The following is a 24,794-nucleotide window of genomic DNA, read 5'->3' on the forward strand; positions in this document are numbered from 1 at the left end:
CAGCAAAGTGGGTACATGGAGGTGAAGGGGAACTCAACACAAACTTTATAGGGGAGAAAAGGCAGATCTGTAAACAAGTGTAACGAACCTTTATGAAACATGCTTCTGATCCTTAATTTAAACCATTTCCATTGCAAAAAAGATATGTTTTTTCCAAGGTAATTTCTCGTATTTGGCCTTATGTGAATCCCACAAACACATTGGCAGCTAAAACAAAGATCTGATGTAGGGAGTCTCTGAAAGAAAGGGATTGGTTGATTTTTTGGGTTAAAGCAGGCCTTCTCAACCAGGGGTTCATGACGGCTCTGGAAGGGTTTCCCTAATGGGTGGGAGCTAATTTTTAATATATTTTCAAAAATTGTTAAACATGTATCGGGTGATATGACCATATATGGTCATGTCAACTCTCCCCCTCCCCCCCTCTAAAATGGCCAGTGATGGGCCTTGAGGAGGTGGGAAGGGGAGGGGCTCTGGGTGGGCGGTGCTCCCCAACTATATTCTGCACAACTACACCACTTCTGGGGTTTTGCGAAGCCTGAAGAATGTTTCAGGGGTTTCTCCAACATTTAAAAAGTTGAGACTAAGAGCTGGACTAAAGGGAGTCTGAGATTACATTAGTGCCACCTACTGGCCATCCTAAAAAACAATGAATTTTGTTTTAGAGAGAGCTTGACGCTGTGTCATCCATGGCCAGTTTCTGTTTGTAGGGTCATTGCTAGGTAACTGTCGCAAGAAGCTGTGACTTTTCTACGAGGGGGTGAACAGTCTCAGACACAGAGAATTTTGATTGTCCAAAGTTTAGGGGAGGCGGTCATTTTCATTTAGAAGCTGTCAAACCCTGAGGAATCACACACACGTGTGAACCAGTCTTTAAGCACTGGGCCCTATGAAGCCTTGAAGTCTCTTCCCCACCATGAGTCACCAAAACAGGCATCATATTTTCTACCCCTGATTTCTGTACCATAAATCATATCTGAAACTGCTACCTCCTTTGGGTAGCAAGCACCGTCTTGTACTGCAAGATATAAGTTGCTGCTTCTGTTCTGGATGGCATTGGTGTTTTTTCCCCCTGCTTCTCGGACTCTGGCTTGCATTGCCTTTAGCCGAAACCTATTTCTCCCTAGAGAATTCTAACTATGTACCTCTTTGGATCACCCTTTACAGATCACACCGCTCTTCTCTGGAGCATAGAAACAGGGAAGTGCCTCGTGAAATATGTTGGGCACGCCGGATCAGGTAAGCAGTGCAAAGAGGAAGAGCAATTTTATGCAAGAAACCTTCCTTGCAGCAGGTTCATTGTTCTGATTGTTGTGTCTTTGTACGTTACCACAGTTAATTCCATCAAGTTCCATCCAGCGGAACAAGTGGGTCTTACAGGTATGTAGTGCTATTGTTATATTGTTATATTGTACTGTTACACTGTTATCTGGTTACAACTATTAGTTATTATTATAAGGTTATTCACATGTTTTTTATAGACCGTTTTATGTATTGTTCCTTGTTATATGTAAACCGTCCTGAGCCTCCGGGGAGGGCAGTATATAAGTATGATAGATGGATAGATGGATAGATGGATAGATAGAAAGAAAGAAGGAAAGAAAGAAAGAAAGAAAGAAAGTAAATACTTCGTGCTCCTGTTCATTGCAAAGCTGTGGAAGAAACTGCCTGGGTTTTACCCTAAAGGAAGCCGACCCTGTACGTAAAGTGACTCCCCTATCCCCTACAGTTAAGAAATTACTGGACATGCCTATAACTTGGATACGAATGTAAAATGATCCCCATTTATATGGCACATCTGGGGGAAAAAAACCCTAATCTTTTAGCACCCTTCCCTTGTCATTTGTTCCACATGGATGTGTCTGCTGAGAAACTTCATCAGTTTATTACCTTTGTCAGCTTTTCCTCCCATTTCACTCCATCGGATGCTTGGCACAAGATTTAGTCCTCTTTGTCTCAGCCACATTCTGTCCCGATGAGCCAGTCCCCACCGGCACTCCTCCCCTTCCCTGTTGCGAAAAGACCCACTGAGGCCTTTCCAGGGTGGCGGGTGGTGTGGGGGTATAGCACCCATAGTTTTAGGCACAACAAGCTTTTTGGCTAGTGTTATACATAAAGATTTTTAAGTTACTTGGGCATCGTTGTGATCTGCGTGGGATTATAACATGACCCCTCCCCCTCTTTGATAGCACACCTGGAAATAAACGTAGCCTTCCTCTTGGTAAAATGCAGTATTTTACACAGCTGTATATGGAACCTTGTCTTCCGTCTTTGTTCTGCAGCATCTGGAGACCAGACCGCTCATATCTGGAGGTACATGGTTCAGTTGCCCACCCCGCAACCCACTGCAGACTGCAATGTAAGTAAAGTGTGTGCTCTGGGTAACTAAACTTGCTGATTTTTTAAATAGTGTAATCTACTGGCTTATTCTAGAAAACGGATGTGTTGAGCCTTTGCGATTATGTGGTGTTATTGCCAAGACCCTTTTAAAATTACTACATAATTTTAAACTCCTCAAAGAAATCATGGTTCTTTCCCAGTGCCCCTATTTCTTCTTCTGAAGCTATCTCACTTATGAAGAAGATGCCGATGAGTTGGTTTTTATACCCTGTTTTTCACCACCAGAAGGAGTCTCAAGACGGCTTACAATCGCCCTCCCCTCCACTTCCCACAACAGACACGCTGTGAGGCAGGTGGGGCTGAGAGGGCCCTGATGTTATTGCTCTGTGAGAACAGCTCTATCAGAGCTGTGAGGAGCCCAAGGTCACCCAACTGGCTGCATGTGGAGGAGCGGGGAATCAAACCTGCCAGATTGGAAGTCGCCGCTCTTAATCACCTCACCACGCTGGCTCTCTTATGCATTTATACGGGATATACACCTTGGTGGGAAGCTGTGTCTTAGCGCCCTGTTAAGCGGCAGCACCGATGGGACTTTCAGCCTTATTCAACTTGCCAGGCTTTAATGCCTATCCCACATTCTCCAAATCAACAGCAAATGTCCGGAGAAGATGAAGTTGAGTTTTCCGATAAAGACGAAGCTGAAGGAGATGGAGACGGCTCCAGCGATTGCCCCACCATCCGGGCGCCTTTAACCACCCTGAAAAGTCATCAAGGTGTAGTCATAGCAGCGGATTGGCTGGTTGGAGGGAAGCAAGCCGTGACAGCTTCGTGGGACAGGACAGCAAACCTCTATGATGTGGAGACGTCGGAACTTGTGCACTCTCTGACAGGTATACGATGCTCTTGCCGTCAATTGCAGCTTCCAGCCCCCCCCCCCACTCCACACTGTTTGAGAGCTTAGGAATTAATAGGCTTTTATTTGCTGGGGAGTCAATTGCGCCAGTGGTTATGCATGCGAGCTTTCTGGAAGCTGAGAACTCTCCTGCTGTTCCTGTGAGCCCAGGGTCTGTCTTTGGTGTTTCTGCCAAGAAAAAAGATAGTTGCTCACACTGTCGCCATGCAGAGGAACTTCTGTTGTCTTTTACTAACTATGGTACATTTCTTAGAAATGAGCAGTCGTTGTTTTGCTTATCCAGCTTAATGTGTCCATAAACTTGAGGTCATTCTTGCCAGGCATTAATTAATTCATGTAGTTTTTGAGTCTCTGCAGTGTTCTTGCGCAGCTAATTTCTGCTTCAGGGATTAGCCACAGAAGCGTCATAGCCCTGACTAACCCGAGCACATAAGATCTCAGAAGCTAAGCAGGGTCGGCCATGACCGGCCCTTGGATGGGAGACCACCGAAGAAGTCTAGGGTCGCTTCATAGAGGCAGGCAACGGCAAACCACCACTGCTGTTCTAGTGTCTTGAAAAACCCATGAAGTGGAATTTCATGGGGTCACCATAACTTGATTGTGACTTGATGACATTTAATTGTTATCATTATTATCCTGCACTCTACTGTATCCTCAGTGACTATTCTGTGAGGTAGGCTAGGCTGAGAGAAAGGATCTCGGCCAAAGTCCCCCAGTAACTCCACGACTGATTACTGGAAGGTTGGCACCTTCTGGGAGCATCACTGTCAAATATGCTGTCAAATGTCCTACAAGCAGGTGTCAAAAATGCAAAATAAGTACCGTATTTGCCGGCGTATAAGACGACTGGGCATATAAGACGACCTCCCAACATTTCCACTCAAAATACAGTACTATGGGCAGCTATGTCTATCCCAACTGAAGTGCACCCGGCATATAGGACGACCCCCCCCCCATTTGGAGGCATGTTTTTCAGGGGAAAAAAGTAGTCTTAAACGCCACCAAATACTGTAATTGGACCAGATTTGGCCTGAAGAGATCCACGTAACTTAGTTCAGTGAACTTATGGTTCAGTAATTAAAAAACAAAACAACAGTCTTCATTTCTGCTAGGGTAGACAGAGCCTCTTGTGGGCGATGCGCGGCGCGGCCCTGATTCCCTCTCCCCCCTCCCGCAGTAAGAAGCTTCCTGGGCCGCAAGCTTGCAGCCTGGGAAGTTTTTTACTGCGGGGGGGGGGGGCGGGGAGAGGGAACCGCGGCCCGGCGCCCTGGCCTTTGCGGCCTGGCACCGGGCTGCAGACCGCAGGTTGGGGACCACTGATCTAAGGTGCCAGAATTCCAGGGATGCCTGTTTTGGGACTGTTCTTCTGGCAACTTGTTGGCTGGATGACATGCTCTTCTGCATTCGGTATACCTGCCTACCTCACTGTCCCTGTGCATTTATTCAAACCAGGTTGCCCGTTTTCATCTCAGTGCTCATTATCACTGGGTAGGGTAAGTTGGGCTTCCGGGGTGGTTGAAGACAGGAAGGTAAAATAGCAAGTTGAAGATGTCCAGTAATGAGTAGTTAGGCATGAGAAAAATTTTAGGGGCCGAATTCCAGTTCATGCAGGGCCACCCAAACCGTGTGTTAGCCCCGCCTAGTGACTATTCGATCCTGGATGTTCGTAGGTGGCTGATCTGATGGCCATCAATATGTAGATACTTACTCTGATGTTTTCCACGTCCAGTGTTTGTGGAAATGAAATGTCTTGCACTCCTCGGTGCCTTATATGTTTTCATCTGTGGTTGTAGGACATGACCAAGAGCTCACACATTGTTGCACGCATCCCACCCAGCGTCTTGTGGTGACCTCGTCCCGTGACACAACGTTCCGCCTGTGGGATTTCAGAGACCCTTCTATCCATTCTGTGAATGTCTTTCAGGGCCATACAGAGTAAGTGACAGTTCTTTCCTAGGGTTCTTAAGGGGGGGATTGGGCTGCTTGTACCAAAAATTATCTGCCCTCTTTTTTTTTAATTGAGAAGTCCCTTTTTTTCCTTCCTGGTTACAGATTTTATAAGGCTGCCAAGAAGTATGAGAATAGGATTTGAAAAAACACACACACTCACACAGCGAAGGTTCTTATTAAGTACTGCGCTAAACTGTGTACAGGTTGTTGGGTTTTCCTGCAGCAGCAGTTTCTGAAACCATGAGTCAGGGCACCGGAGCAGTCTTGACTGCATGGGACCGGCGCAGCGTCATGATGGCGAATTTGGCACGATTGTAACTCGCCGCGAGCCAGCTTGCTGGGAGCGGCGAGTAATAAATTAAAATAATAAATAATTACAAATAGTAAAAGCTGCAAAGATTTAACTGAGACCCCATTTCCCCCACCCTCTCCAATTTTAGCAGGACTTCTGACTGTGGTAGTTGGGACAGAGGCACTTGGCTTCACTCTGTTTGATTTCATTTATTTGAAGTTGTATATGGGTTTTTATGAGCCTCTTGTGGCGCCGAGTGGTAAGACAGCAGACATGCAGTCTGAAAGCTCTGCCCATGAGGCTGGGGGTTCAATCCTAGCGGCCAGCTCAAGGTTGACTCCGCCTTCCATCCTTCCGAGGTCGGTAAAATGAGTACCCAGCTTGCTGGGGGGTAAACAGTAATGACTGGGGAAGGCACTGGCAAACCACCTCGTATTGAGTCTGCCATGAAAACACTAGAGGGTGTCACCCCAAGGGTCAGACATGACTCGGTGCTTGCACAGGGGATACCTTTACCTTTATAGGTTTTTAAACAAGATAGTATAACAATAATCGAAATGCATGAGAAAAAGGAACCTCCTGCACGTTAGGAAACGGTAAACATTGAATGCATCATTTAAAATATTGAATCAGCATTAAAACAAACCCAAGCAGAGTTGCACCTTGCTTCTTAGAGAGGGCTTCTACTTAAAAAAAAAAACACCAAAAACTCCAGCAAACCACAGAAATGACAGAAACGAGTAATGGCCGGAAAATACGATAGGGCTAGCAGGTAGCCTTAAGCATATTAGATATTCTTGCTATGTTTTATTCAATTTATGTTATGTTGTATTAATTGGGTATTTTAGGGGATTTTATTGCATTTTATTAATCTTGTAAACCGCCGCGAGACATTTGAGAGCGGCGGTATATAAATATAAACATAAATAAATAAATAATTGTTGGACCTGTGTATTCTGCTGTGGCAGAGAAGCTGCTCTGATTGTGTTCGTGGACAGCATTCCGTGAGAGAGAGACTGGCATGTCAACTGGGTGACCTTGAGCCAGGCACAGTTCTTCCAGAGCTCTCAACCTCACTTACCTCCCAGTGGGGGTCTGTTGTGGGGAGACGAAGGGTGTTTGTAAGACACTTTGAGACTCCTTAAGGTAGAAAAAGAGCCTCTTGTGGCGCAGAGTGGTAAGGCAGCCGCCTGAAAGCTTTGCTCATGAGGTTGGGAGTTCAATCCCAGCAGCCGGCTCAAGGTTGACTCAGCCTTCCATCCTTCCGAGGTCGGTAAAATGAGTACCCAGCTTGCTGCTGGGGGGTAAACGGTCATGACTGGGGAAGGCACTGGCAAACCACCCCGTATTGAGTCTGCCATGAAAACGCTGGAGGGCGTCACCCCAAGGGTCAGACATGACTCGGTGCTTGCACAGGGGATACCTTTACCTTTACCTTTAAGGTAGAAAAAAGTGGAGCACATAACTCAGTTCTTCTTCAGCTCTTTGACCTGTTAAGTCAGTCTCCCTGAATGAGGAGATCTGCATGTAACACATTAACTGGACAACTGTTGGTGGTATTTCTATTTTAGTGTTTCGGTCATTGATATGTCTAAATATTCCAATTGTGTTTTTGCTTACCCATCTTCATTTTATTCTGCTTGTTTGCCTGCATTTAGTTTTGTATAAAAAGAGCCACATTGGCCTGTGACAAATGCATCCATCCATCCATCCCATCCCCTGGACTGATACACGTACATATATCACTTGATCTGACATCAGTTGATGGCTCAGAGCTTTATGTACAAATAGGTTCCATGAAAAGCTTTTCTGGTAGGATCTGAGTTTTCAGGTGAAGGGAGGTCTTAGATTCACATAAATATGGGGCATGTCAGGCCAAATAATGGTGGAACAGTTAAATAATTGGCGAGTCACTACCTCTGGGGAAGTGGGTGCTAAACTGCACATTTACTGCTGAAATGTAAAAGCAAAGTTCTGTTGTCATCGATCTTTCCAGCAGATGGCACTTTAATTCTGTCTTAAATCTGAAAATGTTGACTCCAATGTGAGATGTCCTTGCTTCTGAGGAAAGCCAGCCAGACTTAAACATAACAGCACAGTGTATTGTTTTAAAGCACAGAGCTGCTTTGTAGGTCCGTTGTAGGAACAGATTTTTTAGGTACAGATTTTTCAAGTGCCTTTGTTTAAAAATCATTTCTAAATACGAGAATGGAAAGATATAAACCGTTTGCTTCTCTCGCAGAGGCAATGCTGGGATTATAAGGTGATGGTTGTGGACTTCCACACCCCTCAAAAACAAGTGTGACGCTGGTGAATTAAAATGAAGACTGAGTTATGCCTTCAGGGACATGCAGTGCCTAGTTGCGTGAGGGTAGAAGGCGGTCCGGTGGAGCAGGGGTAGTCAACCTGTGGTCCTCCAGATGTTCATGGACTACAACTCCCATGAGCCCCTGCCAGCAAACGCATACCTTTACCTTTACCTTTTATATAACAGTCAAAGAATCTTGATTCTTCTCTGCCCCATAGTCTTTGTTCATCCAGGCCAGTGTTTCTCAAGTTTTTTATAATCGAAAACCCCTAAAACACTCTTCAGGCGTTAAGAAACCCCAGAAGTGGCACGATTATGCAGAATGTGGTATGGAAGCATTGTTCCTGGGGCTCCTCTCCTTCCCACCCCCTCCAGGCCCATCACTGAACATTTTGGGAGGGGAGGGCGGGTTGACATGACCATATATGGTCATATCACCTGATAAATGTTTAAGAAATCAAAAAATATATATTACAAATTGATTAACTCCCACCCATTCGGTAAACCCTTCTAGGGCCATCAAGAAAACGCCAGGGTTCCACAAAAAACCGGGGTCTTTTGCTCCCTCAAATGACTCTATTATTTTCTCCCTTTCCAAACATGCTGCATTGTCCGACTCCCTGCAGATCTGTCATCAAGAAGCTTTTTGGCCTAACCTGCCATAGTTTCCTGTTGGAACTTGGCCTGCATTGCCAGAGTGAATGTGTCCTCTTCCCTCCCCGCCTTTTGTTATTTCCCTTATGCTACCTTTTAGATCGTAAGCTCTTTTGAGACGGATATCGGTCTTCTTGAACTCTGTGAAGCGCCAGTCGCACTGATGGGGCTGTATAATTAATTCCAAAGCAGGAGACTCTGAAATGGTTGCTAGGCAATGGACCCACGTGTTTTCCCAGTCGGCTTTCACCTGTTTGGAGTAGGTGATGCTGCTGGCTCCAACTATCTCTAAAACAGGGGTGGCCAAACCGTGAATGGCAAGGGCTCATGGGAACTGTAGTCCTGGGACTTCTGGAGAGCCACCATTTCACCACCCTTACCCTAAACAAAGGTTCCTAGTTCTGTGTGTTTGTTGCCAATTCCCAGTGCTTTGATACCATTGTCAGTTGTAGTTGCCATCTCTTCCTGAAAATGGTATGCTAAGCAATGGTGGGGGGAGATTAATACTGATAGATAACAACTTCTTAGCAAGAAAAGACACTTCAGATTGGCTGGTTTTCCTTCATTGGTTTCCTGTTACACGTTGCCTTGATGTGATTTCCTTTGTTCTTCTTACCCTTAGAAAGCCCCGCCTTCCTTAATGTTCATGCTCCTTTGGACAGGAACGCCCACTGCTCTCCAACTACAATATCATCACAGTTCCCTTTCTTTTGTTTAAGTATATGCTCGACTACGTATTTTTCTCCCGCACTTTTCTTATTGTGTGTGCCTAAATAGCAAACGTTAACAAGCCTGGCTGCTTCATTAAGCAAATGAAGTAAACGGATGTGGAATTTGTCACCCACATTTTGTATCTTTCTGTTATTGACTTGCAGGACATGTTTTTACCCTTCTTCGGGGTCCTTTTCCCCCCTTGTTTTTGTACTGCCGTTTTTGTTTACGTGGCATTTCGCTCATTCGCCGAACGAAAGTTTAAATCGCCCCCAATCCCCTGCTGAAACCCTCCACAGGATTTTGTCGCCGGCGACCCTCCTCCCAAGAATGTAACACATTCTTGGTTGTCCTTCCCCACCGTTCTGCCCCTCAAACGCCGTGCCATGCGCGTGCAACGGGCGCCAGAGGGTTAATTTTTTGGAAGCGGTTCCAGGCAGCACACCGCATCAGCATTTTATGGTCCAGCATTCTCTGCATCATATTTTTTTTCCCCCCGGTGAGTGTGAAATTTCAGCAGATTGTTATGCAAAACAGTTTTGTGTCTCTGTGTGACTGGGGAGACAGCTGTTAGTCCTAATGAGGAGTGCTAGCATTACAGTATTTCCGTTGATTGAGACCCACAGAGGGAGCAGAATGTTCCAGATCAGGCAGTGGTGTGTGGTGAGAAAGTGCCACTCTGTCAGCTGGAAGTACATGCTCGGCTGCTCCCTACGACAAGATAAATGAGTTTTGCTGGGGCTTGGCAGAGTCTGAGGGTTTTTTTTTTTGCAGAAAACGGTAGTAGCACACCAAACTCCCCGAGGGGGACCCACCGTTTAAGGGTGTCGTAAGACTACTCTTTCTTTGCCAACTTTGTTTTTTTGTTAATGCCCACAGATACCTGTCATCCGCACTGAGTTATTAAAAGCCTAATGCCTTTTAGCGTTCCATTAACACCGAGCCTAATGATCTTTTGTTGACATTTTCCATTAATTTAGCCAAAGGGATGTTAACCACCGTTTTAACTTGGCCGTATCTGCTGGAAGACCCAGTATTGAGGGGAGTGTGGCAGGGGTGGGTGGGTGGCTGGGAAGTATGGGAGATGTTAATTTGCCCTCCCCTCCCCAGCTCTTTATTTAAACTTTTCGGAGTCAGCGCAGGGTGAGCTTGGGCGGCATGTGTTTTGTCATTAAGCCTCCGAACAAGATGCCAGCATATTAACCAAATGCTCTACTTGGCCCCCTGCTTTCCATTAACTTGGAGTTCAAGCCTCCATTCAGTTTGTAAGCAAGAAAGTTGACTTTGTTCTTGTTCCTGTGTTGTCGTTCTAATCTCAGAGGCAGCTACGAATTGAAAGTTGCAGTGCAATGCAAAGGAATTTTCCCCGCCGAGTGCAGGGCGGAGATGCACTCCTTACTGCAGTGCTTTGAGCTTCCGTTCATCATGGACTTAAATTCACAGGCTGTTTTTGAGTTTAGGAAAAAAAAGTTGCTTACAGTCACATGACAAGACAGGGTCTTAAGACCTTGAGCTCAAAAATTTATTTTTTCCCACCTTTATTTATTAATTTCTTCTACCATCTAGCCCAGCCTTTGTCAACTATCTTACCGTTGAGAAACCCCTGAAACATTCTTCAGGCTTTGAGAAATCCCAGAAATGGCATGATCATGCTGAATATGGTAGGGAAACATAGCTGTGTAGATGCCCACCCAAGACTCCTTCCCTTCCCACCCTCTCCAGGACCATCACTGGCCACTTTGGGAGAGGTGGGTGGGTTGACATGACCATATATAGTCATATCACCCAATAAATATTTGGGAAACCCTTCCACTCAAGAAACCCTTCCAGGGCTGTCAAGAAACCCCAGGGTTTGACGAATGCCCAGTTGAGAAAGCCTGCCTTGGCCTGACAAAGAGTTCTGATTAAGCTTAAATTTAGATATTATGGTGGATGAGGCCACTGTTGACTTCAAGTGCTCACTGTCTATTTGGCGCTGAAGGGCACTTCTAGGCATTACCAAGACTATGCCAGGGTGCCAGCAGGAGGATTTTCAAGAGCTAATGCTATACCCTTTGAGTATTAAGCTAACATTCAGACTCAGAGAATTCAGTCAACGAGTTAACTCCTTATATATGTGGTTCATTTTCATCTTGTCTCTCTCTCCACCGGGGACCCAAAGTGGCTTGCATTGTTCTCCTCTCCTCCATTTTATCCTCACAAAGACAGTGTGAGAGGAAGGGGAGGCCGAGAATGGGCATCTGACCCAAGGTCACCCTCCGAGCTCCCACAACTTGAGTGGGGATTTGGACCTGAGTCTTTTCAGTCCTCGTCTGACCTCCTAGCCACAACATCACCCTGGCTCTATCTTCCATCTTTCTTCCCTGTCTAAATCACGCCATCCGCAGCGTACCTTCGGGATGCAGGCCGGGATGCAAATCGCAGCACATCAAAAAGCGTTCAGGTTTTTTGAGCAGGAGTTGAAAAGTGGAGAGCTTTTGAACAGTTGCTTTTAAATCTTAACTAGATGAATAATTTTAATGCATTATGAGAGAATCAAATCTATTGTCATGTGTTGTGGAACGGCGAAACGCCTCATCGGCATGAATATTTCAGCAGGCTGCACTCTGCCACGCAGGTACCCTGCGAGGCTTGACACTCATGCGGCTGGGATGGTGTGTCGAGTTTTTGAGATCTTCCACGGATCCAGCGACTGCTCTTAAGCCCTGGTGCCCCACGCAGCACTTTTGGCAGCACACGGACGCGTAATTGGGGGGTTGGGAGCCCGAGGACCCGAAGGCTTGAGTGAAGACCTTTGGTTCGTGCTGCATAATTACCCCGGGCAGCTCAGTGGCACTGATACAGCGTTAAAAATCTTGGTGCCCCCAATACAATGGTGTTTGGATCTAATTAGAGTTTAATTTGATGTCAATTTAAATTAAGAGGGCTTGCACACGCTAGTCCGTTGTGACTTGGATAATGCTAATCTCCATCAGTGGGCTGGATAGGACATGAAATCACATTCTCGCAGCACAATGGAAGTGACAGGAGCAACTTGACACCTTAAATTAGAATTACTAAATTCCAAGCAATTGATGTATGTGACCCCCAAGCGATGCAGGCTAGGTCATTAACTGCGATCCATAGCAATTGAGCTGAGAGGCCCACCGTAATGAACCGGGAGCAGGGAGGAAATGCTTTGTTAGCAAGCGGAATAGGTGGGAAAGAGGTAAAGGCTTGGCAGTCTAGAATGTAAGGAAAGCCTTACAGCCGGTGTAGTCAAACTGCGGCCCTCCAGATGTCCATAGATGTCCAGCAAACGCTGGCAGGGGCTCATGGGAATTGTAGTCCATGGACATCTGGAGGGCCGCAGTTTGACTACCCCTGGCTTACAGCTTCAGCCTTGGTCTCTTCAAATTTAACAGTTAACTTGTTCGTGGGTCACTGGCGTTAAATGTTTTCATCCACTTTGCTTTGGCCATTATATGGAAAAAGATGAAATATGTTGAAATAAGATGCCCTTATTTTTGGAATATTCCGCTGTGTAGCATACAGGACAGACATCATGTGCTCTTTCTCTACAGGCTTTTTCTGTATGACTGACTTTTCAGCCAAGATTGGTTATGAAAGCGATTGGTAATAGCTTACAGAGAAAAGTATTTCCCAGCTGCTTTACTCATCACAATGGATGGAATCTGGGGCTTTTTGCCTGCAAAGTATATAGTCCACCACTGAGGACTTCTGATTTTAACAATTGTAACATAGTCTGAATTGCAAACACTTTCCTCCAGTGGAAGGGGGACGATTAGTTGCAGGGGCTTGGCAAGTATATTTTAGGCAGCATTGCTAACTGTGGCTCTGTATTCTCCTCATGTCCCTTAGCACTGTGACTTCGGCAGTGTTCACTGTGGGGGATAACGTCGTTTCAGGGAGTGATGATCGTACTGTGAAAGTTTGGGACTTGAAAAATATGAGATCACCTATTGCAACTATCCGTACAGATTCTGCAGTGAACAGGTAAGTGAAGCCATGAGATTAAATGTGGGAGGTGTTGACTAGCTTTCACAAACTAAACCTGGGGGTGCCGTTGATATTATTTTTGTGAGGCTTAGCTGGAACCCACTGTAACTCAGAGCGCTTTGCTTTCTTCGTGACTTCCATCACATAACATTTCTCAGCAAGGGCCGGGCTGAGCTGGGCAGGACAGCCTGGATGTCCCCAAGATGAAATTTCTGCAGCTCTCATTAGATTTCCCCTTACATGATTCTCATTAGATTGTGCAGCTCTCATTAGATTAGAGTGTGCTGCCATCTTTTTAATGTTTTTGTGCTTACTGTTTTATTGTTTTTTACTGTTTTATTGTTTTTATGCTTACTGTTGTAAACCACCATGAGTTGGCTGGATCGAGGGCAGCGGTCAATAAATACAATTAATTAAACAATTAATTAAAACAAAATTTAAAAATAAATGTTGAATGTCACATGTAAAGTCAGAACATCTCTGGTCATTTTCACCTTCAAAGAAACTGGATGGTTGAGAGGCAGGTATGGGAATCGGGGCTGGAGAGCACAGAAAAGTTTTTTTCCTGTAAAATCTGCCCTCTCTCACAAGAGAGTTTATGGCTGGCTTGCTTCTGGACAGAGTGTTCTGAACCAAAATAGTTTGACTTCAGCTCTAGAGCAACTCTGTATGCTTTCTGACCATCAAAACAAAATCAGTCAGGCCTTCTTAATCTAACACACCCAAGGAAAACTAAATTACATCAAAGTGCTCATGTGATAAGGCATTTCCTGTCTTAGCAGGAGTGAGGACAACAGTTAGGAGGAGTGAGGACAACAGTTATGGTTTAATATGACTTGTCTTGAAGCTACTAAGGTCAAAACTATGCATGATGCCTTGTAGGTCCTCCCCACCCCCCCTTTAAAATTCATCTTCAGTTTAACAAGGAAAATCAGAAGAAATGGGTTTCTTAAACCTCCCTCTGTACACAGTTGTGCGTTCCTGCATCTTTCCTTCTAGATACAGAGATGTGGCTGCAAAGACAGAATTTTACCAAAGAGGATCCAGAGGGGGAAAAACTTAAGACTCCCATCCCTTGCTGTAAGCTGCTCTCACACTCAAAATTTAGTACCCACATTTGCATTTGGTCAAAGAGAAAACCCTCGGGGAGCAACGAAACGTCACTTTTCATTTGATCCTCGGTGTTCATGATGATGAACAACATTTTGTTTATGGCCTGGCTGCAGGGATCACATGACTGCTCTGTGGTCATCATATGACCCTGGAAGGCAGGAGCAGGTTTAGAGTTAGAGCTGTTGTTCTGCATCAAGTGATGCGTGGGTGGATCTCCCATCCCTCAGTGGCTGCTGTGCAATGGAAGACCCCCCCCTCTCCTCATGAAAGCCCCCTTCTGTAAAGGCAAACCTCTAGGGAGGGGCTGCCTTGGTGCTGGTGACAGCGAGATGAGTTTTAACAATCAAAGGGAATGGAAAATGCTCCCTTGTGCACATAACCATCAGCACCACCTTTTAACGGAAATAAATCTTTTCTCCAGTACCTTATCTCTTTGCAAGGAAAAAAAGGCAATATGTATTTGCATGAAATGTGTACAAGATAAATCCTTCAATTAAATCACTTTCAGTGAGCTTGAAGAGCTGTCAGTTCCCATTTGTCAGGCTCGCCGTTGGATTCCTAACATCCTTGTCTGTCTTTGGTGCAGGATTAACGTTTGTGTCGGCCAAAGGATCATTGCCCTTCCACATGACAACCGACAGGTTAGATTGTTCGACATGTCCGGAGTACGGCTAGCGCGACTCCCTCGCAGCAACAGACAGGTACTGGGAATGTTTTGGTTGCACACTTAAAGATACACTCGTGGTTTTGGGTGTATGTAAGGGTTTTTAAACCACACATCTGTGATCCAGTCTCTTATGTGTAATTCTGAAAACTGAGCAAAAAGGCCAAGGTCAAGAGACCGAAAGGTCCGAATTTTCTTCTTCGATAGCCCAATAGTCATGGTGTAGATCAGGGGTAGTCAAACTGCGGCCCTCCAGATGTCCATGGACTACAATTCCCAGGAGCCCCTGCCAGCGAATGCTGGCAGGGGCTCCTGGGAATTGTAGTCCATGGACATCTGGAGGGCCGCAGTTTGACTACCCCTGGTGTAGATGGAAAGGATGTCGTCTATTTTGTTGAAATATTGTGCCCATTCGTGTTTGCTCCAACTTACATATCCAGCAGGATTTTCTTGTGCGATCTTAAGATGGGGAGCCATCCATTGTCCAGCCTCACTCTGGTGCCCACACCAGCTTTGAAATGTTGAGAACTCAGGGCGATTCCACCCATTTGTTCACGTGAATGTCCAGCATGCAGCCATGTGTGAAGAACCCCATTTTCTCTAGGTTGAACTTAACCAAATATGTTGCTAAAGAAATCCCTCGGGACAATTCTGATAATTTCCAATCCACAAATTTAGGGCAACTTGTGAGAATCTCCGGCGACTCCCAATAATCAGGCTTCATTTGGAGCAAAAAGGGCCGGGACAGAGCTCCTTAGCAGGCAGTCAGCAGGCCAGGAGGCCCTCGTCAGTAGGCCCAGCCTAGCAGGCCAAGAGGCCCTCGTTAGCAAGCCTTCCACCTGCTGCTGGCTTCAGGCACTGAGGCATCTGAGAGCAAAGAGGCTAGAGTCCAGGGATGGAGGGCGGGAGCCACAGGGGCAGGGCCAATCAGGGCAAAGCTGACTGTACCCTGATTGGCCCTATTCCAACTTGGACAGCCAGACACGTCCCACCCCCCAGGCTGTTTCATAAATATATAGAAGAGCAACAATGGATAAGGATAAACCATCTTTGGGGCACCTATGTTGTAACAAATAGCTTTCTGGAGCTGCCCATTCTAATGCAGGCCTTTTGGTCATCCCAGGGTCACAGAAGAATGGTTTGCTGTTCAGCCTGGAGTGAAGACCACCCGATATGCAACCTGTTCACCTGCGGATTCGATCGCCAGGCTATCGGGTGGAATATCAACATCCCTGCCCTGCTTCAGGAAAAATGAGATGCTGGAAGAAGTCTCCTCCTTTCCACTTCTTGGTTGCCATGGACTTTTAACCTTTTTTGCAGGCGCTCGTTTGCTCTCATTGCCAAAGGTGCGCCTTGAAAAGACGGGGAGGGGTGTTACAGATGTCGTTACCGCGTTGTGCTCAGTTTGCATGAAACGTACAGAAAAAAAAATGTAACCTTTTCAAAGAAGTTAGGTTCTTGTGTATGGACTTTTATATCTTGGCATCCAGCAGTGGTATAAGGATGGTTGGCTTTCCTACAAAGCATATAAGCGCTCATAAGTTATTCAGCATAGGTCAGGAATGGCTGTACTGTGGCTCTCCAGATGTCAGTGGACTACAATGACCATGAGCCCCCGCTAGCACCCATGCTGACAGGGGCTCACGGTCTTTGTAGTCTGTGGACATCTGGGGAACCGCCGATTGGCTACCTGTGGCGTAGATGAACTGTAGGGCATTATGTTTGACTTAAATGTGAATTCTGTGTCGTTATTGTGAAGAATATATATTGCCTTTCTCCCCATCATTTTACGTATCTGCCCTTGTAGTTGAAGAGAATTCAGGGCCAAACTCTTTAAGATGAAGGGTGAATTTCACTTGTGTCTGTATGAAGTCTGAATCAAGCACTCCACTGTCGTGACAGTTCCAGCTCCCAAGTTTAATCTGGTTGCTGGAAACACAAGGAGGCTATAGGCAGCACTGAGAACGTCCTTAACTTTTCAAGAACTAACCGACTCGTTCTCAGCCCGTCGGCCCGAGCGCTGCATTGCGTTTTGGAATCTCACACTCATGGCGTACTCTGAAATACTGCAAATGCAATCATGGTAGTCTGAATAAGCTTTTAAGCACTTTAGTTTATAGCAGCTGTTATAAACCATTTCTGTAAGCATCACAATGACTTTCCTCAAGAATGTGAGACTCTCGAAGGAAGGATTTACATAGCTGTGTTTCTGGGATGTCCCCCTCCCCTCCTCTCCCCATACCAGAAAATAAACATTGTTTTGGGATTGTTTCTGTTTAACTGCATCCCACAGTTCACGTGCTTTAAACGGACAGCCTCCTGCCTTGGTTCTGTTTGAGCCAACGCCACGCAGATGGAAATCCAAAGGCCCGTGCAGCTCGATCCATGATCTAGACCTGCAATCTTACAGCAGCCCTTTCTCCTCACTTCACATAGCAAACGGAACAGGTTTCCTTAGCCTGTGAAGGGGAGGCGTGGCCACTTCTTAAAAAAAAAAGTCAAAAGGCATCCCACTGGCATAGCCAAGGGAGCAGATCTCCCCATCCCCCACTGGTAACTGAGGGCTACCTCAAAAACCAACCTGACCCTTGCCGTTCCACTTCAGCACTTTGAATCTCCTTGCGATGTGCCGTCGCAAAGAGGAAAAGACAATTGTAGCCCAAGTGAAACATGGCCGGTTGACTTTGTCTGCACCCAGAGGTCCCTGCCCCCACTGGTTTCTCTTCTTTCTCCTCACAAGGATGTTGGACACATTTCACTCCTTCTATGTTGGGTCTTGCCTGTTCATAGTTGCAAATTCCTTTTGCCCACTGGGGTGTGTCTTGTGTGTTGTTTTTTTGAAGGGTTTGGAGGAGTATATTTGTGGCTTTTCATCATAAATGGTTCTCCTTTCAGTATCTCAGGGTTGAGAGGGCCAAAGGTCAGAATAGTCCTGAAGCTTCCTCGCAGATAGAGTTTAAAATGAGTTTCTGTCAAACATCTGGCATCGGCAGTCTCCTGATTGCTTTGTTTTGAATTGCTGAGACTTGCGTCTTACCCATCTTGGTCTAAGATGATAGGCTGACTCTTCCCCCCCTCCCTTACATAAGATAAAATTGGGAGTGGGGAGGAAGGGAGCCTATTCCAAGACAGCAGGAATCACAGAGGCAAGTAGAAGTGTTACATTATAAGTGGGCCGATAAAAGCTAAGGTCATAAATGGAGAATCTGGAAGAGACCTCATGCCGTGAACCTGATCATTTGGGGGCAAAGACTTGTGCAAACTCAGAGCACAAGGAAATACTCAAGAGCTGGGTGAGAAGTGGTTGAGATATGTGGTGATCTTCATACGTGTTGATACCACATGAGTTGCACCAATTTTTTTGGGAAAAGATATGCTTGCTTCCTTCCCTGCAGTCTGTTTGGAGAGTTCTTGCTTAAAAATAATAATAATACAGTTTGGGTCTATGCAGTCTCTTCCCCCTGCCCTGGTACCCCACAGCAAGATTTGAATCAGAAGCTTTATTGCATGTTCAGTCAACAGGAGTTTGTATATACAACACTTGTCACAGAGAGACTGGGGGAAATACAGCCGGGAGAGAAGAGAACCTGGGAGTTCATCCTTTGAGGATGATGTCGGAATGCAGGAGACACCAAAACAAGGCTGGGTTCTGAAGGACATCTCTAGATTTGTCACAATTTTTAAAAAACCCTTTCCCAATGATTCTTCTTGACTTATGGAACAGGAAAACGTATTCCGGCTAAACTCCACATCTTGGAAGCAATAAACAAGGTAGCTTTATGGATTTTTCCAACTTAAACTGGGCAGAAGCTTGGGTGCCTGTTGGACATTGACTGAGGCTTTCCTGTTGGACAGTCTGAGAATATTGGATAGGTCACAGGGTTGAGGTCAGTGAGGTTTTTTAGGAATCAGTACAACACAATGCAGGACAGGGGAGCTTTGATGGTGCACTTGTTCCAGATCTCGGTATCAATGAAGGACCAACCGAGATGCCAAGGGGCTCACTCTCCCTGCAGCCTCAATGCCTCGGCTTCTTCCAGAAGAGAAAGCAGGTCGCTCAACTGGATTTTTACAAAATCTTAAATGCTCTACTGAGCAGATAGGTTCCATCCCAATGGCAGAAGTCTGTGTGTGTGTGGTGGGGGAAATTAGATTGTTTACACATTTCACTTTTTTGGGGGGGGGTCTCCACCTTAAAGCAGACAGGCTGTGAGTCTAATTGTGTCCTGTGCATTTCACATTAAAAGAGGAAGGAAAGTAGCTGTTACGTATTTTCAGTATTGAGACTTAGTTTTGCTGTTATCACTGGGCAAATTGCAAAGACCTGTCGTGTCTCCGTTTCTTTGTATGTAAGTGTTCTTTGACATGCACCTCATTTTTTTTCCTTTTGCCTACCTGTAACTGTTTCAGAGTCCGAAAAATCTTATTTTCGCTGCCGAAGTCTTTGAAAATCAGCTTCCTCAGAGGAGGAAAAATCTCGTACTTTGTATGTCACTGTAGAACCACTTTTATATTTTACTGATGTTTTGGTGATTTGTGGGTTTTTTTTTTTAGATGTTCAGTGTTTGTCTTTGTTGCAATTTAAAAATGCCATTAAATCATTCAGCGGAGTTCCAGAACTTGTGTTTTTAATAAGCTCCGAGTAACTTAAGTTGTAAAGTCTTTTATTTTCTCAAAAACCTCCAAGTAATCCTGTAGCTTCTTTCCAATTCAGACTTTTGCAACTGTTTTTCCGGTTTTTAGCGGCGGAACTGGATGCTACCACACTTGCAGGGCTACTATTGAAAACTCGGACCGTGCGTTTTGCTGTCCTGCTCATGCATTACCATGTTAGCTGTCACTTACAGGGCAAAGAAACGCACAATATAGTGTCATACCATGCATTGAGCATCTCTCAGTGTTAACAAAGACACGGAGGAGAATGTGATGCAGGGAGTTCATTTTCAACAGTAGCTCTCTGTCATTCGTAACATCTAGCATTATCTACACAATGGTTGGCAGGAAGACGACCAAGCTGGCTTTTGAAAATGGAATTCATCTGTATAATAAAGTCAGCCCTGCGGCTTGAAGTCTCTAACTTAAAAGTGGCTTTGACTGATCTTTTTTTTTTTTTTGTCCCTTTTCGTGTCTTCCCGTCTTCCGTGCGAGCAAATCTTTAATTGCATCTTGCCATGCGGGTTATGAACATCCTCCACGTGGCTTGTTTCCCCAGAGTTACATTAAATAGATTTCTCCCCCCCCTTGCTTAAAGAACCAAGTCAAAACATAGTTTCAGTACAATTTATTTTGATACAACAGCCCTCGGAGTATCATGAAACACTTTGCAGACTGAACAGAAATAGCTGATACCGTTGACAATGACGCCGGAGCCACGACTGACAAGTGATTCAAAGATTGTCGCGCTCGTACGGAAATGAAAGGAGTTGCAATTGCTATGGAAACTTCTTGCCTCGTTAACGATGCATCCCAAAATATTCCCGCAGAATTGTTATCCGCCACATATCAAAGGTCTTGGTGTCAGGTTTGTCAGGCGTCGCACGTGAGATCAGGCCGACTGGATTGGATCCCACCGAGCTGCTTTGCTATCACTGGCGCTTCCCCCGGATCAGGATCACAGCCTGCTTTCCACTGGGGTCCCTGTGCTATTCAAGGCGTGCTACTGGAGATGACGCTTCCTAAAGGAGGAATTGTATGAAAACAACTGAGAATACCGCAAAGAATGCCTTCTTTCTCATCTTTGCTCCTCTTTAGAAATGTGTAATCCAGCCTTTCTTGACTTATTTACCATTGAGAAACCCCTGAAACATTCTTCAGGCTTTGAGAACCCCCAGAAGTGGTGTGATGGTGCAGAATGTGGTTGGGAAGCAGAGCTGTGCACATGCCCACCCAGGGCCCCTCCCCTTCCCACCTCCTCCAGACCCATCAATGGTTATTTTGGGAGAGGTGAGTGGGTTGACATCACCATGGTCATATCACTCAATAAATGTTTTTTAATGTATATATAGAGCCGATGGCCCGGCTGAACAGAAAGCTACAAACAGCGGATTTGTTAATTTGTTAAACATCTATTGGATAGTATGGCCATATATGGCCATGTCGACCCGCCCCCTTCTCCCAAAATGACCTGGAGCGGGTGGGAAGGGGAGTGGCCCCAGTTGGGTGTGTACACAGCTCTGCTTCCCAACCATATTCGACACGATCGTACCACTTCTGGGATTTCTCGGAGCCTGAAGAATGTTTCAAGGGCTTCACAACAGAAAAAAAGTTGAGGAAGGCTGCTTTGGAAGGAAGGACAGGAGGAAGGCAGCAAACAAATGCATATGGTGTAACGCCTGAACTATCAGCATCCTTCCGGTTCCCCTGGCTGGCTTTTCAGTGCCCTGGATAGTTAGTTGCTCTTTCTCCCTGACTTGTAGTACCAGAATGAGTTAAACTTGCTTGGTTGCAGGAATGCAGAGCACAGTTTCGATCATGGGAGGTTGCAAATGTGAGTCCAGTCTATGCCTCATTGAACAAGGTCACAGTCATGCAGCAGCAGCCCGATTCTGCATGGTACCGTCGGTGGGGAGGCATTGACAAACAAAAGAAAAGCCAGCCAGCTGGGGAAAGTCAACAAGTTAACTAGCCTGGGTTCCTCACAAGCTCGGCTGACGTCCTCAGAGGAAAGTGCGTTGGACTATTCAAAAGTGAAACGATGGCGTAAAGTTTAATCTGATTTTAATTTCTTATCTAGCTTAGTCGAAACGTCATCTGTACCTTTGCAGCGTTTCTTATCAGGAGCCAAGGAAAACAAAAGGATTTTTAATACGGCTAGTCTTGGAGGAAGGCTTGCAGTACATTACAGGGCACAGCTGTTAATCCTCCAAGGGGAAGAAATGTGACATTTGATGTACTGGGTAAAAGCCACAGAGGAGATAGAATTAGACTGGTGCGACATTCTTTTTTTCCTACGGTCGGTTAGAGCTTTCATGTACTTGGGTTCACAGCCTTGCTGTCAGAAACACATTTCTGGATTCTGTTTTGCTACGCAGATGTGCCTCGTTTCTTCGCATGGGTAGCAACCCTGTTGCAGAGCCCCATGCCTGAATCCTTTTGCCTTGGCCACCGTTGCCCCTCAATACCCGTCCGAAATTTGGGGATCAGGCCAGTGGATTCTTCAAGTGGGCCATGTGAAAGAGCTCAGTCTGAGACCTTGGAGAGCCGCTCCCAGTCTGAATGAACAATACCGACTTTGATGGACCAAGGGTTGGATTCAGGATAAGGCAGCTTTGTGTATTCATGTGTAAGCGCAACATCTGGTTTCACACAGTGGCCAATCGGTTGCCTTGGGGCAACTGCAAGTAGATTCCTAGAGACCAGGGCTAGAAAGTGATGATCTGAGGCCAAGGGACCAAGCCCTATGAAGATAGGTTGAGGGACTTGGGAATGTTCAGCCTGGAGAAAAGGAGGTTGAGAGGGGACATGATAGCCCTCTTTAAGTATTTGAAAGGTTGTCACTTGGAGGAGGGCAGGATGCTGTTTCTGTTGGCTGCAGAGGAGAGGACATGCAGTAATGGGTTTAAACTTCAAGTACAACGATATAGGCTAGATATCAGGAAAACTTTTTCACAGTCAGAGTAGTTCAGCAGTGGAATAGGCTGCCTAAGGAGGTGGTGAGCTCCCCCTCACTGGCAGTCTTCAAGCAAAGGTTGGATACACACTTTTCTTGGATGCTTTAGGATGCTTAGGGCTGATCCTGCATTGAGCAGGGGGTTGGACTAGATGGCCTGTATGGCCCCTTCCAACTCTATGATTCTATGATTCTATGATCCTGCGTTGAGCAGGGGGTTGGACTAGATGGCCTGTATGGCCCCTTCCAACTATGATTCTATGGTCTCGCATGCAAACACTAGCGACGGCTGATGCTGCTTAGCTTGTGAGGTTTGTTGAGAGAAGGCTAGCTTGGACCATTGAAGTTAGGCCTTTAAGGATTACTGGAAGGTAGCCTGTGTGTGGCACGTCCGGTAGCCAAGAGCCATCCACAAATGCTAAGTATTAGTGGTGGGTTGGATCCTACAGACAATCTGCTAAGGGAGAGAGGGTTCATCTTACCTAGGTTCCCTCCTGTTTGCTTCCGCTTCTAGTCGCTATTGTCTAGTCAGAGTGGTATAGGTCTATCCCAGGCATTCTTAGCCAGGGTTTCGTGATAGCCCTGGAAGGGTTTCCCAAATGGGTAGGAGTTAATATAAATGTGTTAAACATTTATTGAGTGCTATGACCATATATGGTCATGTTCACCTGCCCCACTTCCCCAAATGGCCATTGATGGTCAGAGGAGGTGGGAAGGGGAGGGACCCCAGGTGGGTGTGTCCCCAGCTCTGCTTCCCAACCATATTCTGGACAAGCATGCCACTTCGGGGGTTTCTCGAATCCTGAAGAACGTTTCAGCAGTTTCTCAACAGTTGACAAACGCTGGGCTATCACACCACCTGCGACCTGATCTTTTTCACTGGAGATACCGGGGATTGAACTTGGGACCTTCTGCGTGCAAAGCCGATGCTCTGCCACTGAACTACAGCCCTGCAGAGCTTGTACCCTTAAGCCACACTCCCTAACTTGCTTAGCTTTTTCTCTGCTATGGTCTTGGGCAATGGCGTTTTGAGGCCTCCTGCGTTGCTAGGGGATGGCTTCGTGGCCTTTTAATACCGAGACCGAGAAGCATTTGTATTATAAGCCACTCGCAGTCAAATGTTTTACCCCTTGAGCCCGGCGTTTTAATTTTTTTTTAGGAATAAGAGGATTACCTCACTTGGTAAAGTTACGGCTCAGATGTTTTTCGAAACATGTTTCAAAACGAGCACATCATCTGGAGCATAAATGGCGTCTTAGAACTTGGGGCCAATTTAATTTGAGCCGCAGTGCATTTTCCTCCTGCTCCAGCTATTGCTAAAGCTTTGGAGAAATACTTAATAAATGTTGATTATGTGAAATAGGTTAGTGTAAAAAGCGAAGAGCAGAAGGCTTTCCAGGAATAGGGAGCAAATGGGGCCTTTGAGAACATCTGGGTGACCAAGATGTCTTGGATTCCCTCCTGTCATCTGTGGACACAAAGGATTTTTCAAGAACTGAACGTTTCAGCTCTTGAAAATGGCCCTAGGGTGCAGGCAGGAGTCTCTCAGCCTCGGGTGCTGCAGTCCTCAGCAGCATCAAGCTCCCAAAGCATTTTCATAAGTAAAAGTCCAGGCTGTACAAAGTTGGTGCGTCCCTACGGTGGGCTCATCTAGTTTGACCCATGGAGATAGCTCCAAGAAAGAGAGGAACAGAGGGCAAAGGGGGCTGCTTCTACAGAAACAAGAATGTTCTTTCCAAGCCTTCAAACCGAGAATGTGATTGATGGACTCTGTCAATACAACTCTCTTCTATTGCAAAATGTTTGACTTTGACGATTGGAACGTTTGGATGGCAGTTTTATATTTGATCTGACTGCTTGTTGCTCTCTCTTGCTTTCTGCTATCTTGAACGGCCCTTTTCCAGTTTGTTCCTTCCTTTGTTTGGAAGGGAATGCATGAATGTATGAAATGAGAGATGGGTTAGTCAAGAGGGAACTGTTGGGGAACTTCGGTCAGAGCCTTTCCTCCTGTCTCCCCATGAGCTCAGTTTCTGCTGCAGCGTTAGGCGGCCTCCTCCTTTCTGCCATCGCCTGCTTCATCTCTCTTAACCCTGAGAAATTTGGCATTGCCTCTTGTCTCCACTCCGGAATAGCAAGTCTGCTGGCAGGCCGGCACTGCGGAGGTGACAAAACATCTGTTCTTGGTGCTGTGCTTGTCTATCGAGGCAGTCGGCCGTCAGCCCCTGGTGTGTTTCTCTTCAACAA

At 45.9% G+C, this 24,794-nt stretch overlaps 1 protein-coding gene across 4 annotated transcripts in view; it reads left to right on the forward strand.

The window, feature by feature from the left end:
• Positions 1-19,551, forward strand: part of WDR37 (WD repeat domain 37) — a 46,744-nt gene extending 27,193 nt beyond the window's left edge. For all 4 annotated transcript variants that reach the window (XM_077304559.1, XM_077304558.1, XM_077304561.1 and 1 more), the window contains 8 exons: positions 1,165-1,236; positions 1,333-1,377; positions 2,280-2,356; positions 2,990-3,227; positions 5,044-5,185; positions 13,027-13,161; positions 14,864-14,978; positions 16,065-19,551. In XM_077304559.1, coding sequence (XP_077160674.1) covers positions 1,165-1,236; positions 1,333-1,377; positions 2,280-2,356; positions 2,990-3,227; positions 5,044-5,185; positions 13,027-13,161; positions 14,864-14,978; positions 16,065-16,196 — 956 coding nt within the window. In that variant the 3' untranslated portion in view covers positions 16,197-19,551. The remainder of the gene's footprint in view (positions 1-1,164; positions 1,237-1,332; positions 1,378-2,279; positions 2,357-2,989; positions 3,228-5,043; positions 5,186-13,026; positions 13,162-14,863; positions 14,979-16,064) is intronic.
• The last annotated feature ends 5,243 nt before the right edge of the window (positions 19,552-24,794 follow it).

The sequence above is a fragment of the Paroedura picta genome, chromosome 11, assembly GCF_049243985.1.
Source record: "Paroedura picta isolate Pp20150507F chromosome 11, Ppicta_v3.0, whole genome shotgun sequence".
NCBI lineage: Eukaryota > Metazoa > Chordata > Lepidosauria > Squamata > Gekkonidae > Paroedura > Paroedura picta.